The 16,870-nt window shown below is 36.8% G+C and overlaps 1 protein-coding gene across 2 annotated transcripts in view; it reads left to right on the top strand.

Annotated features, from left to right (window-relative positions):
• Positions 1-15,058, top strand: part of LOC135781431 (transcription initiation factor TFIID subunit 4) — a 50,452-nt gene extending 35,394 nt beyond the window's left edge. For both annotated transcript variants that reach the window (XM_065291912.2, XM_065291910.2), the window contains exon 14: positions 13,414-15,058. In XM_065291912.2, the coding sequence (XP_065147984.1) occupies positions 13,414-13,587 (174 nt within the window). In that variant the 3' untranslated portion in view covers positions 13,588-15,058. The remainder of the gene's footprint in view (positions 1-13,413) is intronic.
• Positions 15,059-16,870: the final 1,812 nt, after the last annotated feature.

Here is a 16,870-nt window from a genome sequence, read left to right as displayed (position 1 = left end):
CATTTGCATCACTTCGTGTGAGTTTGCATCTATTCCAGGTATACATTTTTTGTCAGTATTTGTCTTCTCTGGGATCGAATTTACAAACGTTGCGCAGGAACCTGGCATTATGCTGCGTACACACCAAACGTAAAGCATCGAGTTCCTCGCTCCAAATTACTTGCGGGATTTAACTTTGTGTCATGCTAATTTTTCACTTGAGTTGAATATTGTGAAGACGCGTTTGAGGCTATTAGCGTGTTTTCGAGTGAGTTCGCACACTGCGTGAGTTCGCATCTATCGTATTTTCTGGACTATAACTGCGGATTTCCACCGACTGCGGAACGGCGGCGGAGTCATTCGGTTTCCATTCAAGTCAATGTGTGTATTTCCACTTACTGCGCTCAACAGAACTGGTGGGTATTGGCGGACGGCAGAGTGCGGAGACGTAACGCAGCGGAGCTGATCTGCAGCCGCTCCGCAGTCGGTGGAAATCCGATTTAAGTCGCATCAGTCAAAAATGCATCATAAAGAGGAAAAACATACATAAGTCGCACTGGACCAGAAGTCGCATTTACTTAGGAAATTATTTCACAAAATAAAAGCCCAAGAACAGACATTGAATCTGGAAAGGCAAGTTATTCAACTTATGTTTGATTTTTTCTCTTGGTTCATGTTAGTCAGTATGAATTCATTTTTACATATAAGTCGCACCTGACTATAAGTGGCAGGAACAGCCAAACTATGAAAAAAGTTTGACTTATAGTCCGGAAAATACAGTATTCGTGTCTATTCTTGTTTATTCTGTATGTAATCTACTCGTGCAAATTGTTGAATTCATGTTTTGTGTGTACGCCCCATAACTCATCTGATCCAGTTGTGGGACATGCAGGAGGTTGTAAGATGAATGGTAGCTATTAGTTACGTTGGTTAACTATTTAGATGTGATATAAGTAAAACAATATAAACTGTACGAAAGATTAATAAAACTATGCCTATACATGTCCCTGTCTGTGAAATCCAGGCTAAAGTCTCATAATGTAAATTTGAGATGAGGAGTGTCAAAGTTTTAATCAATGATTTCATTACACCATGTAGTATGATATAGAAAACAAGTAAATCACAAAAAACGACTTCATGGGCTTTCACAGATGGGGTCACACATTTGCTTGAGGCTGCGCACCTGGTAGGTCTGTTTCAGTCTTCAGTCCCCTACACATCACCTTCGCCTACACATCTGTGCTTTGTTACTGTTATGGAAAGTTGGTTCACCAACGTTCGCACAGATTCTCATGTGTATCCTGTGGCTGATGGTTGCAGGTTGATTTCTCGCGCGCTGCTGTGATGAGTCTTGTCTGTGCTATCTGTGGGTTATCTGCATGTGTTTTCAAATGATAAGATGCAGCATGAAGAGTCTGTTATCTGTTCGCAAGGGTTGCGTGGAATAACGCAATGCCAAAAATTGCCTCTTTCTGACCTCAGGCTACCATTTTAAGGAGAGGAAGGGCTTTGTTATTGGTTGGGCTTTGTAAGAGTGTGCTGTTTTTCTTAATTTTCTATCGATCTCAAGCGTTGCTTTGACATACTTTTTTTATCCATCATGGTAAGGGAGGTCAAAATTTTTGAATTTTCAGCACTGATAAATGTCAGAAAGTTTCAGTTGAAGAATATGTTTTACAGTCTTATTATATTCAGATTTAATTCAATAAATAAAGGTTGAATGTAAGGGGCTACATGAGAAATATATATATATATAAAATTTTTTTGGCTATAGTTAGTTCAAATTGTGAAGACACAGTATGTTTTGTATGTTTTTTTTTATGTATGGTTTTTAGTTTGAGTCTGTAATAAAGATTGATGAAAACAATGATTTATTATAGTTTTATGGTTTATGAACAGGGTTTTATGCATTAAATATTTTTACAGGTTTAGCTAGGTCTAAAGTTTTTTGGAAACACACTAAAAAAAGGTAACACTTTATAATGCGGTTGTGTTATATTGTTAGAAACAATATATTTTTTCAGCATTTTTGTTTTTAAGTTACGTTTTTGGGGCTTTTGTTCTTTTATTTAGACAGGATAGTGGAGATTAGACAGGAAAGTGTTGGGTGGAGATAGGGAAGCGGGATCGGCAAAGAACCTTCATAGACGGGAATCAAACTCGCGGTTGCTGTGAACATACTGATGCTATATCTTGGCGCACTAACCACAAGGCTATTGGCGCTAATCTTTTTTAGCATTCTTACTTAGTATTTTTGTCTTTCTTCATATTTATGTATGCATACATAATAAAAAAGTAAGATATGTAATTTCTCCTGCATAGTTAGGTACAGTACATACATATGCACATACACAACATGAGCACACTTGCAAACATAGATATTTATCCCAACTATACAAGCATACCATCTGATGTACATTCAAACATGTACACATACGTATGCAAATACTCCAACACAAAATATTATAAGCAAATGTCAAATTGTATGTTTTTTGTCTAAAAACTAAAGTGAATTTGTGCTTAAAAACAAGCAAAAAATCTACCAATAGGGTAAGAAAAAATATTTTAAAAACAATTAATTCAAATAAAATTCTTACCCCATTGGCTGATTTATTTTCCCCCCTTTGAGCACAAATTCACTTAAATTGTATATTTTTTGGTCTGAAAACTAGACTTGTTTTCTAAGGTAATTTTGCTCATCAACAAAAAACATCTTGATTTAAGAATTTTAAGATATTTGTACTGAAAACAAGACAAAAATCTTATGTAAGAAGTTTCAAGATAATAGTGCATTAATTAATGATAACAATTACAACACTTTATTTGATAAATGTATAAGTAAATGCAAATTAACCTGAACAAAGATTATTAAATGCTGTAGAAGTATTGTTCATTGTTAGTTCATGTAAGCTAATGCATTTACTAATTGTTAACAAATACAAGTTTCATTAAAGGTATTATGTTTTAGTTGAATTTAGTGTATAGTACAGTAAATGTTATTAATTTTATGGTGTATCGTACTATATTTACTATGTGTACAGTACACAAAATATCAAATCATACGCAATATATTTCTATGACCAAAATGAAAACTAGGGTAGAACTGCTTTCTTGTCTTTCTTGGAACAGTGTAATACAAATATTGCATCATTCTCCAAGAAAAAATTGCTTTGAGATGAAAATCTGCCTCCCATTGTGTGCTTCAAAACTTTACCAGAAACTAGTACAGTGGTGATCAGATTTTGTAGTTGTTGAGGCCATAAGTGACATTTGACTTTAAATGTCCAAGGCTGTACTTGTCTGATATAGTTGGAAAATGGTTCATCAAGCCATATTATTTTTTTCTTTGTGGTGTTGTTCTTGCATTAGGTTTAGCATCTATGCATCTTTTGATGCTGATTTTGTTCTGCTGAAATTTTCTACATGGCTAAACTTTACCTTCTGATGACTCTTTGTTTCTTACAGACTCTCTGGATTGTAATCCGTTTGTTTGCAGAAGGCCAACTGAATGTTTCGCGATGCACATGCTCATAGCATGGCACAATTTAAACTTTCTCTACCTGTTTTAGCTAATGAAGATTCTTTGGGCTGTATAAGGTGCTCCACATTCGGTTTCAATAATATCCCGCAGTACAATAGCCCTCCAAGAGTAATGTTTCCAGCCATTGACTCTTTTAGAATGCATGCGCAAGTTTTTGCCGGCTTATAATGATGCCCCTCTATTTTGCCCACATCAATGAAAACACATTCGGCTTCGTCAACAAAGTCAAGCCTTGGGCAGTTTTAAGATGCCCATCTTAGAAATTAATTACCTCCCTTGTTAATCTTCACTAATTAAAATGGTAAGTTAATTGGTTCATAATGGCCATGGAAGGACAACACTCACCAAGTTCCCTACAACTATAAGGGTTTTATTAAAGTTAGCTTGAGTGATATCACTCAAAACAAAGGTACACTTTTTTCTACCATAATGATGCTGATGTTAAATACTGTCATATTTAAACTGACTTTAGCTTATTCGAAATTAAGTTATACTGCATAGCATATGTGCCAGCATTCTTTTTTTGCAAGTTTTACCAGAACCTCAAAAGATTTTTAAATGCAAAATATTTAGGGCTGCAACTAATGATTTTTTTTAAATCGATTAATCGGACAAGTATTTAATTAAGATTAATCGACTGATCGGATAAAACCAAGTGGACAATTTAGCAATGGTGGTGTGGGAGCGTGTAACATCAACTAATCTATAATGAAGTTCACTGACAACTATTTTTTTTAATCGATTATTATGAATTTTATAGATTAGTTGTTGCAGCCCTTGAAAATTTCGTCTTTATCTGCAACTGAAAAATATGTTTCAGATTGGTCGCTACCTCTGCCCACACACCCTGTTGGTAAGAAAAGGGTACAAAGAGAATCCTTATGAGCTATTTGATTAAATTTGTCTGCAAAATATTTAGGGCTGCAACTAATGATTATTTTTATAATTGATTAATCGGACAAGTATTTAATTTAGATTAATCGACTAATCGGATAAAACCAAGTGGACACTTTAGCGATGATTGTGTGGGAGTGTGTAACATCAACTAATCTATAATTAAATTTGCTGACAACTATTTTCATAATCGATTATTATCAATTTTATTGATTAGTTGTTGCAGCCCTAAACATTTTTTGTCTTTATCTGCAACTGAAAAATATGTTTCAGATTGGTCGCCATCTTTGCACACACACCCTGTTGGTAAGAAAAGGGTGCAAAGAGACTCCTTTTGAGCTATTTGATTAATTTTGTCAGCATTGATCTCTTATTGGGTTTTTTTTTATTAATTGGGCACAACAAACCCAACAGTTTCTTTTTTATATATTTTCCAGCATAATTTGACTTTTGCACACATGAACATCGAAATCCTTTGTTTCCTCGGTTTGTTTTGTAAAGAAAAGAAAACAGTTGGTCCAAGATTAGCTGCAGAGGTTGCCTACATGTAGACTAATCCATTAGTGTGGATAGGTTATTGGCTTCCTTTCTGCTGCTCAAATGGAAACCCATTAACGGAGGTAATGTGTGCCTCCGGCGAAGCCCGTGGCCGTGGAGCCAGTAGAGGGTGTATCTCTCATGAAGCAAACACACACTTGTGTTAGCAACACTAACAGCGCCCTGAACCGATGAGCTAAATCTTTCTTTCACTGTCACTATCGTTCTCTTGTTTTTTTTTATGCTTGTCTTTCTCTAACTCTTTTCTCTGTCTTTTACTCTATATCTCTCATACTTTCAAGTGTTTTCTCTTTCTCCTTCTCTGTTTCTCTCTCGCTCTCTCTCTCTCGCCTTCCTCTGACGCTCTCTGGCTGACACTGGCTTGGGTACAGAGTCACATTGATCTGTGAAAAATCCTTCAGGCAATCATGAAATATTAAATTCAAGTCGTACTTTACCACTTCTCTCTCTCTCTCTCTCTTTCACTCACTCCCTCTTTCTCTCACTCTCATTTCTCCCTGTCCTTCCTTGCGTTTAGTGTATTCGCACTTCATTTCATCAGTTGGAACAAGTCACAACCTTGCAAGAAAGAATTAAGTCTGAAATCTCGTAGTCTGATCTTGATCTGTGTTTCGCATTTGAATCTTAAGGGTAAACAGCTTTCCAGAGTTTATTAACTACAACTATCAGTCACAAAGCTTTGTTCTTGTTTGTTAGTTGATACAAAACAGCTATCATTAAAAATTGTTGTTTATGTACGGTTAAGATTTTGTCAGTTGTTATATGCGTCACAGTGGTGGATTTCTGCTTTAGTTTTATTTGTAGCATTTATTTTTAACAGTTGTTGTAGATTTGGTTGTGGATTAGTTCATCATTTTGTTATATACTAATGGTGAAACGGTACGTACCTCGGCTTTTTCATTAAGGGTACGTTTAATTTTTGGTACAATTAAGGAGAAGAAATGAAACGATATGCAAAAGGAACATACCCCAAAGTAAACGATGACACGAGTTATCGTCTCCAACGTAAATCTCTTTTCTTGGACTACAATAAACACACGGATGTAGGCAACAGTTTACTTCCTGGGATTGGTGATCAGTGTTGGGGGGGTAACGCATTACAAGTAACGCGCATTTCTGAAGTAGCAGAAATTAGCATGGCATACCGCCTTAAAACTCAGCGCTTGTATGGAAGATACTGCAAATAACGCAAAACGCACGCATAACGTTTAAACATTTCGGTCTAGAGAGTGTTTACATAGAAAACTAATGGAAACCATGTTCGGCATTTCCTTTAATACAATTTGCTTTGATGTCATGGTTTGATGACAAGCTCAATTGTTAAATACACCAAGTTTGTGCATTTCTTTAATTATTGTTTACACAATTTGTGATCAAGTATTTCCTACATGGAAAGTTTTTTTCTGTTTTCTTTCTCCCCCGCTCTCACAGATCTCTGTTTAGTTGTGTAAATAATCTGTTTCATATTACCTCAATGACCCTCTGTGTATGTAGAAGCCAGAGGGGTATTGGCATCGTCTCAGCTTACCCTCCTGAATCCCTCAAGCTGTTCAGCTACCATTACAGCTCATACTATTGCTCTTTACACATTGTGTTTATCCAACATTGTGTTTAGTGTTTCATATTGTAGCTAATGTAACATTGCGTTAATCCCATCCCATTCCATTGCAAACACTTTTGTGAATGTCCCAACGTGTTTACAATTCACTCATACATTAATGGAGTATTTTTGTACTATACTACGAAATAAAGAGCGTTTCAAGACCGTCCTACCACAATCTTTGTTGTGCTACTTTGTGTATTTGTTTAGCATCGCCCTAAAGCTTAATTTGTACCTTGCAGCCATGTAAGCTGTTGACAAGTGCTTTTTTCAATACAGCCAACACAATGTGTGAGAGCTGTTTGAAATGCAGGCAGATGTAGGCAGTATGTTCGTTCTCCCGCAAGTACTGCCCGAAGCATCCCGGTTCTTTGTTGCGAATATAGTACAAAGCAAACTAGAGAGGGATGTGCTGTGTGCAGAATGGTAACAGTCACTTGATGTTAATTCGTAGGTTTTTTTTTGCATGGATATTTACCACATAAGTTCGCCAGATGCTCATCGTCAAATTAGGCACTTGAAATTGATGTTAAATCCTGAACGTATCAGTCGAAGGTCTGGGGGAGGTGTGTCGACTCCCACAACCTGGATGAATCATAATGCGTTTCATCTTCTGATGCTTGTATCTCCTCTGACCCAAGTGTTTGGCTTTCATGCCTTACTGATGAAATTACTGTAGACGTTCTGCCTGGAGGTTTTACTTTTGATTTCGTTCAGTATACTTTTGGCAATTAGTTACTGGTTGTGATTATGGTACATTTTGAAAATTTCAAATATTATTATATTAGAGTTGTGCGTTTTGTGTATTTTAGAGGTTTAGTAAATTTAGTAAAAGTTGAACTTGTGTAACTCTCCCTAGATTATTAGTGCTATATGTTTGAATGCTCAAATCTTAAAGGGTTAGTTGACCCAAGAATGAAAATGTTGTCATTAATTACTCACCCTCATGGCGTTCCACGCTTGTAAGACCTTAGTTTAGCTTTAAAACACAAATCAAGATATTTTTGATGAAATCCGGGAGCTTTTTGAGCCCCCATATAGAACAACGCAACCCTTTGAAGGCCCAGAAAGGCAGTAAGTACATTTCATGAAGTGACAAGAATACTTTTTGTGCTCAAAGTGTCAGTTTTCCGAAAGCAGCGCATGCATGCATTAAACATCAGCCATAGACATAGACATATAAATAGATGCCTCATTCGTGTTTGAGCAAAGCAGTAAATCTAGAGCTACAAAAATATATGGTTTGTGGAAAATAATGTGTTTTTAACCATAAACCATGCAAACACATTGTATTATACCAAATACGCAAAATAGATTTTTAGCAAAATCATTTTCCAGCTCCCCTAGAGTTAAACATTTGATTTTTACCGTTTTGGAATCCATTCAGCCGATCTCCAGGTCTGGTGGTACCACTTTTAGCATAGCTTAGCATAATCCATTGAATCCGATTAGACAATTAGCTCAAAAAAAAGAGTTTCAATAATTTTCCTAGTTTAAACTTGACTCTTCTGTAGTAACATCGTGTACTAAGGCAGACGGAAAATTAAAAGTTGCGATTTTCTAGGCAGATATGGCTAGGAACTGTACTCTCATTCTGGCGTAATAATCAAGGACTTTGTTGCCGTAACATGGCTGCAGGAGGCGCAAAGTTATTACGCAGTGCCCGAAAATAGTCCCTTGCCAGTGAAAGTTATTAAGGGGACTATTTTCGGCTGCTGCGTAAAATATCATTGCGCCTCCTGCAGCCATGGTACGGCAGCAAAGTCCTTGATTATAACGCTAGAATGAGAGTATAGTTCCTAGCCATATCTGCCTAGAAAATCGCAACTTTTAATTTTCCGTCGGCCTTTGTACACAATGTAACCACAGAAGAGTCAAGTTTTAAATAGGAAAAATATTGAAACTCTTTAGTTATTTTTTAGCACGATGCTAACGGTCTAATCAGATTCAATGCATTATGCTAAGCTATGCTAAAAGTGTTAGCGCCAGACCCAGAGATCAGCTGAATGGAAAATTCCAAAATGGCAAAAAATCAAATGATTAACTCTAGGGGAGCTGGAAAATGAGCATTTTTTCAAAAAAAAGTGGAGTGTTCCTTTAATGACAAAAAAAGTAATTCTTAGGTTTACTAACGCTTTAAAATGGCATAGATAAACGGATTACTTTTTTAACTAATCAGATTACAAAGTAGTCAAAAAACATGCATTGAAGATGCAAGCTGTAGAAAATGATGGAGAGCCTAAATAGAAAGTTCTCTTTGACCCGGTGATGTCATAAGAACCAGCCAGACCACTGTATAAAAACTGCATCGACATGCATATGTATTTATTTTTGTTCTCTATGTAGTTAATCATGTTGTAATGATGGAGTACCACAAGGGTCGCATGCTTGTGTTGGGTCCAAGCCTGGATTTTATCCCTGCTTGGCCCCTTAGCTCCTCAACTTCACTGGAGTCACTGCAGCTTTGCCACTATTTCACTAATTAGAAAATCTCTTTCCCTAAAGCAAGACTTTTTAATTATGTGTAGTGTCAACTACTTTACAGATTTAATCTATGGTTAATACACACCAAACCACATGAACCTTCTACGCTTCTCATCACATTTGCCACCATTTCCACTCTCAAGAATCCATCCAGATGTTTTTGGTCTAAGCTGCAGTTTAACCCCACTTGAAAACCCAACCGTGTCCCTCACAAACATATGGATTGGAAATCACGCTAGGTTAGATGGTCCTGTGAAAGAGTGTCATGTGAATAGCTGGATAGTAAAGGGTTAAGGGAATCGGAGCAAGGTTGCATGGCCTCGGGGGGCAGTTCTGCAGAGACCGGGCTGTGTTCGTGCAGAGGCAAGGCGAGTCATTTCCCCAAACGCTGCAGACACACAGCACCCCCAGGCTTTTTGTAACCTTTGGAGGCCAGAAGTGCTCACAGTCGTTCGGAGGAATAAGGTGGAGTGATGTTTTCTGCCTGCATTCGGGGTTCAGATCACTTTGGGTTTTTACGAACTCCACAGGTTCTCACTTGTAGGGTTGTTTTTTCGGGATTACACATTTGCATTTTGAAGATTAAGACCTTCGTGTACGTTTTACATTCATGGCTTTTAGAAAGCTACAACTTTAAGCTGCCTCATCTCTTCAGGGTTTGGAGTCGATTCCTCTGGAGGTGTTCGCTGTCCTACACACCATTGACACGCACAAACAACTCAACAAATTTTAACCCCGATGACACTCGAAAAGATGGCTCGTTCACCCGCCACATTCCACTCCACGGTTAATGTTGTTTAAAAAAAGTATGTTTCAGTCACCGCCCGGGGCACGTTAATGCTCACATCTGTAATATATTCATCCATATCTTTACACACATTTATGGAGGCTTAACAAGCTCCATCTCTAACGCACCACTAGCGTAGTGGCAAAACGCCTCGAGCGTGTTCACCCACACATGCTAACTGCGAAACGCAGTCTTCTTGTACTGCAGTCTGCAAGTATATCCGTCTCTCACTGAATGTTAGAGTTTAAACCGTTATTTATTTTGGAAAAATGTATAAATGGTTTGCACCGATAGTGAATATTTCACTTGATTGCTCTTTTAGGTTAGCTTTTAATTATTTAAAGAAACCAAATACAGTGATAGGTTGGGTTTTTTTAAGTGTTTGATTTGAAGTCTGTGTGTTGAGAGTTGCATGGAATTGAGTCACAATTTCACTGTTTGCACACGGTCCACTTAATGATGCTCAGGGATTGATTTCAGGTTTAAGTGGGTGCGAGGTGTAACCAGAGGCCTGCTTTCGGGTGCCGCACGCCTTATTTAACTTCCTGGAATGGTCTGTACTGGGTGTGGTCACGTATGAAAATTCTGGCATTAATCTCCGATTTTGGTTTCGTATTTCATGTCGTCCCTATAAGTATTACAAACGGTTTTCAAATAATGATCTAACATTACCGGCGTAGACGTTCGTGCAAGACAGCACACCGCATAAACATGTCATTGTGTAGTCTGCCAGCCCAGGGTGTGTATGAGACTTTCCGAATTATCCAGGGTGTGTAAGGACGTGTACCGGGGTGATAGAGCCCACAGAGCTGCAGGCTTGTTTCTGTAGGGCGTGGTGCACATTTGGCGGCCCGAGGGCATCTTGCGTCTTCTCACATATACTTGGTATTCGGCAAAGATCAGAGTACGGAGACCCCCTGCTCGGGTGATGAGTACGATGCACGTCATATTTCAGACCTGCGCTTTTTTTAAATTGGATGTATGGTCTTTTCCCCAAGGTAAACTGTTAATCTTTCAGTGACTCATTTTCAGCTTGAAAGTGACCTATAAGCTAAGATTTTACTTAAATGGCTGTTTGCATGAGACAATTATACTTTATAATCTCGCATTTGTTTGAGGCGAGTTTGAAGATGAACTGCTTTGAGATACTACAGAAGAGATCAAAAGTGTGGTGCCCGAGGCGTCGGGTGTGGCTCTCTCAGGCCTCGAGCTGAGAACAAATGATCACATGTTGTGCAGGTGTGCTGGTAAAAACAAAAGCACAAAGCTAAAGGATCTTTGAGGAGTGCTGAAATAAAGTCACGAGAGAAATCGGAAACAAAAACTCGGGTTCGTGTTTGCTAAGAACACAGCTCTTTGGATGGGTTACTTCATTTAAGTGGTGGGCAAAAATTAATTGCGATTGTGTTTACATAATATGTGTGTGTTTTGTGTGTAATTGTTGTGTATATTTAAACACACATACATGAATACATTTCAGAATTTTTTTATTTATATATATATATCAAATATATATAAACATGTAAATGTTTCTTAAAGGGGACATATCATGAAAATCTGACTTTTTTCATGTTTAACCCTGAAGAACCCAGGAAAATTCAAAAACCCATTTATTCTATTGAACAAATTTGACCCCGTGGGCTTTCCAGGGTTAAGTGCTATTATTGGGTCCCCAGTGCTTCTATCAACCTAGAAAATGTGAAAAAGATCAACCTAGTAACTTAGTTTTGATAAACCATTCTCTACAAGCATGTGACAAATTAGGTCATTGAAATTTGGCTCCGCTTGTGATGTCAGAAGGGGATAATTACGCCCCTTAATCTTTTATATCCAACCACGGCACTGACATTTAGTGCAGAGATCAGCTCATTTGCATGTTAAAGGACGCACCCAAAAATGGCACATTTTTGCTCACACAGTGGCAATTGTAAAATGGTATTTTGAGCTAAAACTTCACATACGTACTCTGGAGACACAAAAGATTTAATTTACATCTTTAAAAAAGTCAGTGAAATGTCCCCTTTAAATGCATACATGAATGCGTGTGTATTTGTATATACATAATAATAACACTCAGCACACACTCATATATAATTAGGGCTGGGTATCGATTCAGATGTTCCAGATCGATTCAATTTCGATTCACAAGCTATCGATTCGATCTCTATTCAATTTTTGATTCCGGTTCGTGGGTCGGTTTTATACTCGATTCTTGATTCAACTTAATGAATGTAGATTTAATTCAAATTGCTTGCGAAATCTAAAATGCTTTCATACCTCTTACTTTTTATGTGAAGGTGGCATCAACGTCAATGAAGCACCTGAAACCACCATTTTAAGCACTGAATGAAAGAATGACAGGCTCGCCTCTCGCTCCTTGGTAACATCGCGCAAGGCAAAAAAAGAGGGTGACATCTAGTGAAGAAGACTAGTAATTTGATTAACGTTAATCTTACGTTCAATGTTTGCAGGAAAATATGAAAAAAAAAATCGATTCTGCTCTTTGAGAATCGATAATCGAAAAATCGATTTTTTTTTACCCAGCCCTATATATAATATGAAAAAAAATTGTCATTTATATGCAGTTAATCACGATTAATCTTGGCTCACCACTAAATAATACTTTGAATAAATGCAACGCGATCCGTGACGATCTGGTCTTCAAAGTTGCCATGAAACAGAAATAGTGATTGTCTTATTTTCCCTGTGGTGACATATATGACTTCTGAAATGAGAAAGGTAGGGTGGGAATTGAATTTGTCCATTAAGAACCGATTGGATCGTTTAGAGTTGGGTCATATTGCTATTTGCAAATTGCTGCAATCTTTTTCTGGGATCCGCCCACCTGCCATACCATATGACTGAAAGTAGAGAGATCACTTTAAGGAGGGAACGAGATTTGCATTTTTGATTAAAGATTATGAGGGCACATTAATTTTTTTATTAATAAGTTTACAGATCATTTGTAAAAAAACACTCTTCCAAAACAAATTACAGTTTTTCCTTTTCAATTTCATTGCGACTTTAACAAAACGCACGTTAATACATAAAGTGCATTACAAGACAGTTTCAAGAATCATACAAGCACATTCAGTTAGAATGTATAGGTTAAGCAAGGGTTTCCCAAACTGGGGTTTATGAACTTTTTACGAGGGAATTGCAGGGGGTTTGTTGATAAAAAACGATTATATGCGAATAAATAAAAATTAATAACAAAAAAAATTATTATGTACCAGCAAAAGAAAATGACAGAATTAAGGTTTGCAATCCCCTAGTCTTTTGTTTCTTAAACTTTTTCGGAAAATTTATAACATAAAACATTCCAAACCTTAATATTTAAGTTACATATTAAATATTACATGTACAAAACATATAAAATTATACAATGTAGTGCTATTGGTTAGTAGCTCTATTTTTCTTAATTAAAAAAAAACGGGCCCCCCATAAAACTGGGGCCCCCCAGTGGGCCTAGGCCCCCCAATTAGAGAACCACACGTCTATGCTATTTAAAACATTTAAAAAAATATATATAAAAAAGTCTTGATGATGATCTTTTTTATTCCTTCTCAGTTACCTGCGGGTTCCTCAGGATCGGCGACCGGCTCAACCTCATCTTCTACCTCCTCAGTCCGGCAGACCCGTCAGCGCATCACCCGGGTCAACCTCAGGGACTTGATCTTCTGCTTGGAGCAGGAGCGAACCACAGCCAGATCCATGCTGCTTTACAAGGCCCTTCTGAAGTAGCGTCGACCCTAGCAAGCGCAGATGTGCTACAGATTAGATGGATGAGTTCATCCGTGCTGACGGTACTCCACCTGCTCTCCCTTCGCTTTACTCTCATAAATACGCTCTCAAGTCTTCCTCTCCTTCCCCACATTCATCTCCAGTCGGTGCCTTCGGACTCACCTGCGGCATGAACTCTACGATCAGAGGCTGTGGGAGTCGCTGTAAATTTTTTAATACGTCGGTATCCTGGAGATGAGAGAGGCGGTCGCGGAACACCACGCTGCGGACGGCGCCTTTTTCTTTCCCAGCTTTTAATGGTTTTATTTTTTCCCTTTGTTTTCGGATTAATGAGCCATCGTCGACTTTTTATTCATGACCTTGAACTCTCGGATTGGTTTTACGTTTCAGGATAGAGATTTCGAGATTCGTTTTATATAAATAGCGGCTGGACTTTTTTAACCGAAAGCCTCACTTGCAATATAGACACTGGAAATGGAAACGCAAAGTTTTAGAGGTCTACCGAGCCGTCGAGCATTTTAGTAACTTATAAGTAGTGTGTCTTCAAATCATGCTTTGAGGGAACGTGTGGATGTTGTTGTTGTTGTTGTTTGTTTTGTTACTGATTATGCAAAATGAAGAAACTCTGTGTTGGAAAACACACAATGACTGGTTTTTCATCCTATTGGATGGTCTTTTGAAATTCAGTGACGGTTTGGTCTCGCACACTCAGTGTGGGGTTATAGACGTGTGTATGGTTTCACTAGTGTTTCTGGGTTAAGTATACTGTGAAATGGTGCCTTACACGGCCCTACAGGGGCACCATTGTTTTTAATCACGTGAACGGCATGGAAATATCTACAGTAACACCAATGCATCATTTTAACAACAGTTTTAGAGCAGGATCTCTGGTTAACTTATTTGGGGACAGACAGCAGGTCATACATTACATTACATTACATTAATTCAATGAATTTTAAATTTTACGAAAAAACTTTGAAAATAGGGTGGGTTCGACTGACTGCAGTAATGTTTTACAATACTAATGTTATGTTTTTGGTTTCTTTTCTTTTTTTTAATTTGTTCACTGTTAAATTTGTCAGAATCTGTCACCGGGCATTATTTCATGTCTCATATAATGAATATTTGTATACTGCTCATGGGAGAGGATTTGACATTTTGGCGTTTTACAGATCGCGTACGTCGGGAGACCGTAACCTTCATGTCGTGTGCAATGATTCCTTGCAGATCTGAGGCGAAATGTTTTCCATCTTTCAGATTTGTTTTAATTCGTATTGTTTGTGCTGATGTTTGGACAAACAGTATTGTTGATTCAAGGGATTGTCTTTTGTCTAAAAGAAGCATATCTATTAGAATTTCTATTTTTGCTAAATTTAACAGTTTTTTGAATGTTTGGTTGGTTTGAAAAAAGCGCTCATCTCTATTAAAATTTGTACTTTTGTAAAAGAATAAAGTTCCTAATTATACATCCGCCAAGGTTTTTAAGACATTTGTTACTTATATATATAATCTGTTCCTTTACTTGGTCTGATGCATATGATTCATCAGTGAAGGAAATGTGTTTGTCTTTGTAATCTTCAAATGTTATAATTTGTAACGAATCAGGGTGACATCATCTACAATGTTTCTCAACCAGAATTACTTCAAGGGATAGTTCACCGAAAAATTAAAAAATGCTGTCATCATTTACTCACCCTCAAGTTGTTTCAAACCTGTATGAATTCCTTGCAATGTTTGTAAATCACAAAAGGTCAGGGGCACCATCTACTTCCATAGTTGTTTTCCTAATATGGAAGTGAATGGTGCCCTCACTCTTAAAATGGCTGGGTTATTTTTGACCCATTATGGGTAAATATTGGAACACACCGCTGGGTTAAAATTGACCCAATGCTGGGTTGTTTGAATTATTATATCCCATGGTTGAATAACAACAACCCAACATTGGGCAGTTTTTAACCCAGCAATGTGTTCTGTCCAATATTTACCAATTATGGGTCAAAAATAACCCAGCGATCTGCAACAAGTAATTTACACAGGTTTGATAAGTAAATAATTACAGATTTTTCCATTTTTGGTGAACAATTCCTTCAAAAGTATTTTAATGTTTGTTTTGTCTCATTTTAAGTGAAGCTAAATTGCTAAAGCAAATTGAGCGCCGCAGGGACAACGTAGTCTGTAGGCCAACCCGGAAGTTAGCTGGACATTGGTTCCTTTGCAAAAAAAAGAGCCCATTCATTTTTCCAATAGACTTTTGGTTTCTTGCTAAATATAAGTTCTGTTTTTAACAAAAGTTTGACAGTTAAACTTTTAAAAAGATAATATTCAAAGATGAATTTTTATGAATTTTGAAGTCTAAATTTGTTTAGTTTTTTTTTTTTTTTTGTAAACGCATTTAGACTTAAAAAATCATAAAAGTTGTATTCATCTATGAAGATTATCTTGTTGGTCAAACTTTTGTTAAACACTAATTTTTTGCGATAATTCCAAAGTGGAATTACGAAATCCAGATTTAGGTGTCCAGCATCAATTTTTTTTAAAAAGCCCTTGAAGCCAATTTTTTTGCACATATAAGATTAAGGTCTGAACTTACTATAACTTATTATTTTTAGAGGATTTAAAAAAAATACTTCCAATAAAATTATTTAATTTTTTGAATTATCATTATCAAAAATTATCATTACCGCAACATGATATTACATTAAATATATGCATTTACAAACTCATGTTTCGGTAATGAGAACTAAAAAAAATGCAACTTTTATCTGGAGAGAAAAAATAAGAACTGCTTACCTGGTAGCCATCTTGAGTGTCAATTATGTCCCTTCTTTTTTTTTTTTTTTTTAATGTAAGTTCCTTGAGGGCTTAAACAATGATTGATAATTGCGGAGGATGAGAAAATTGGTCTTGGACAGATTTATATTCCTTATTATTATCTCTACATTTACCAATGATCACCAAATACCACATGTTTCTTTACTGTAAATGTTTATAGTATAACATGCACTGAAGCTTTTTATTTTTTAGATTTATTTATTATAAATATTTCCATGTCAAAGAACCCAAATCCAGTCATGGACACGTTGCAGTAATGTAAATTTTCCCCTTAAATGTGGAAAAAACAACAAAATTGGTTTGTATGATGTCATTTGGAAATAATGTGCAAAACAGTACATGAAGAGATGTTTGTAACTGTGTGCTTCTTTTATTATATTCTTACTTTGCATTTACTTTTTTTATCAAATTCTTTCATGACACCTCATAAGTCTAATTTCGCGAGAATCAC

This window comes from Paramisgurnus dabryanus, chromosome 23 (genome assembly GCF_030506205.2).
Source record: "Paramisgurnus dabryanus chromosome 23, PD_genome_1.1, whole genome shotgun sequence".
Taxonomy (NCBI): domain Eukaryota; kingdom Metazoa; phylum Chordata; class Actinopteri; order Cypriniformes; family Cobitidae; genus Paramisgurnus; species Paramisgurnus dabryanus.
This window is presented reverse-complemented; position numbering and strand designations above follow the sequence as displayed.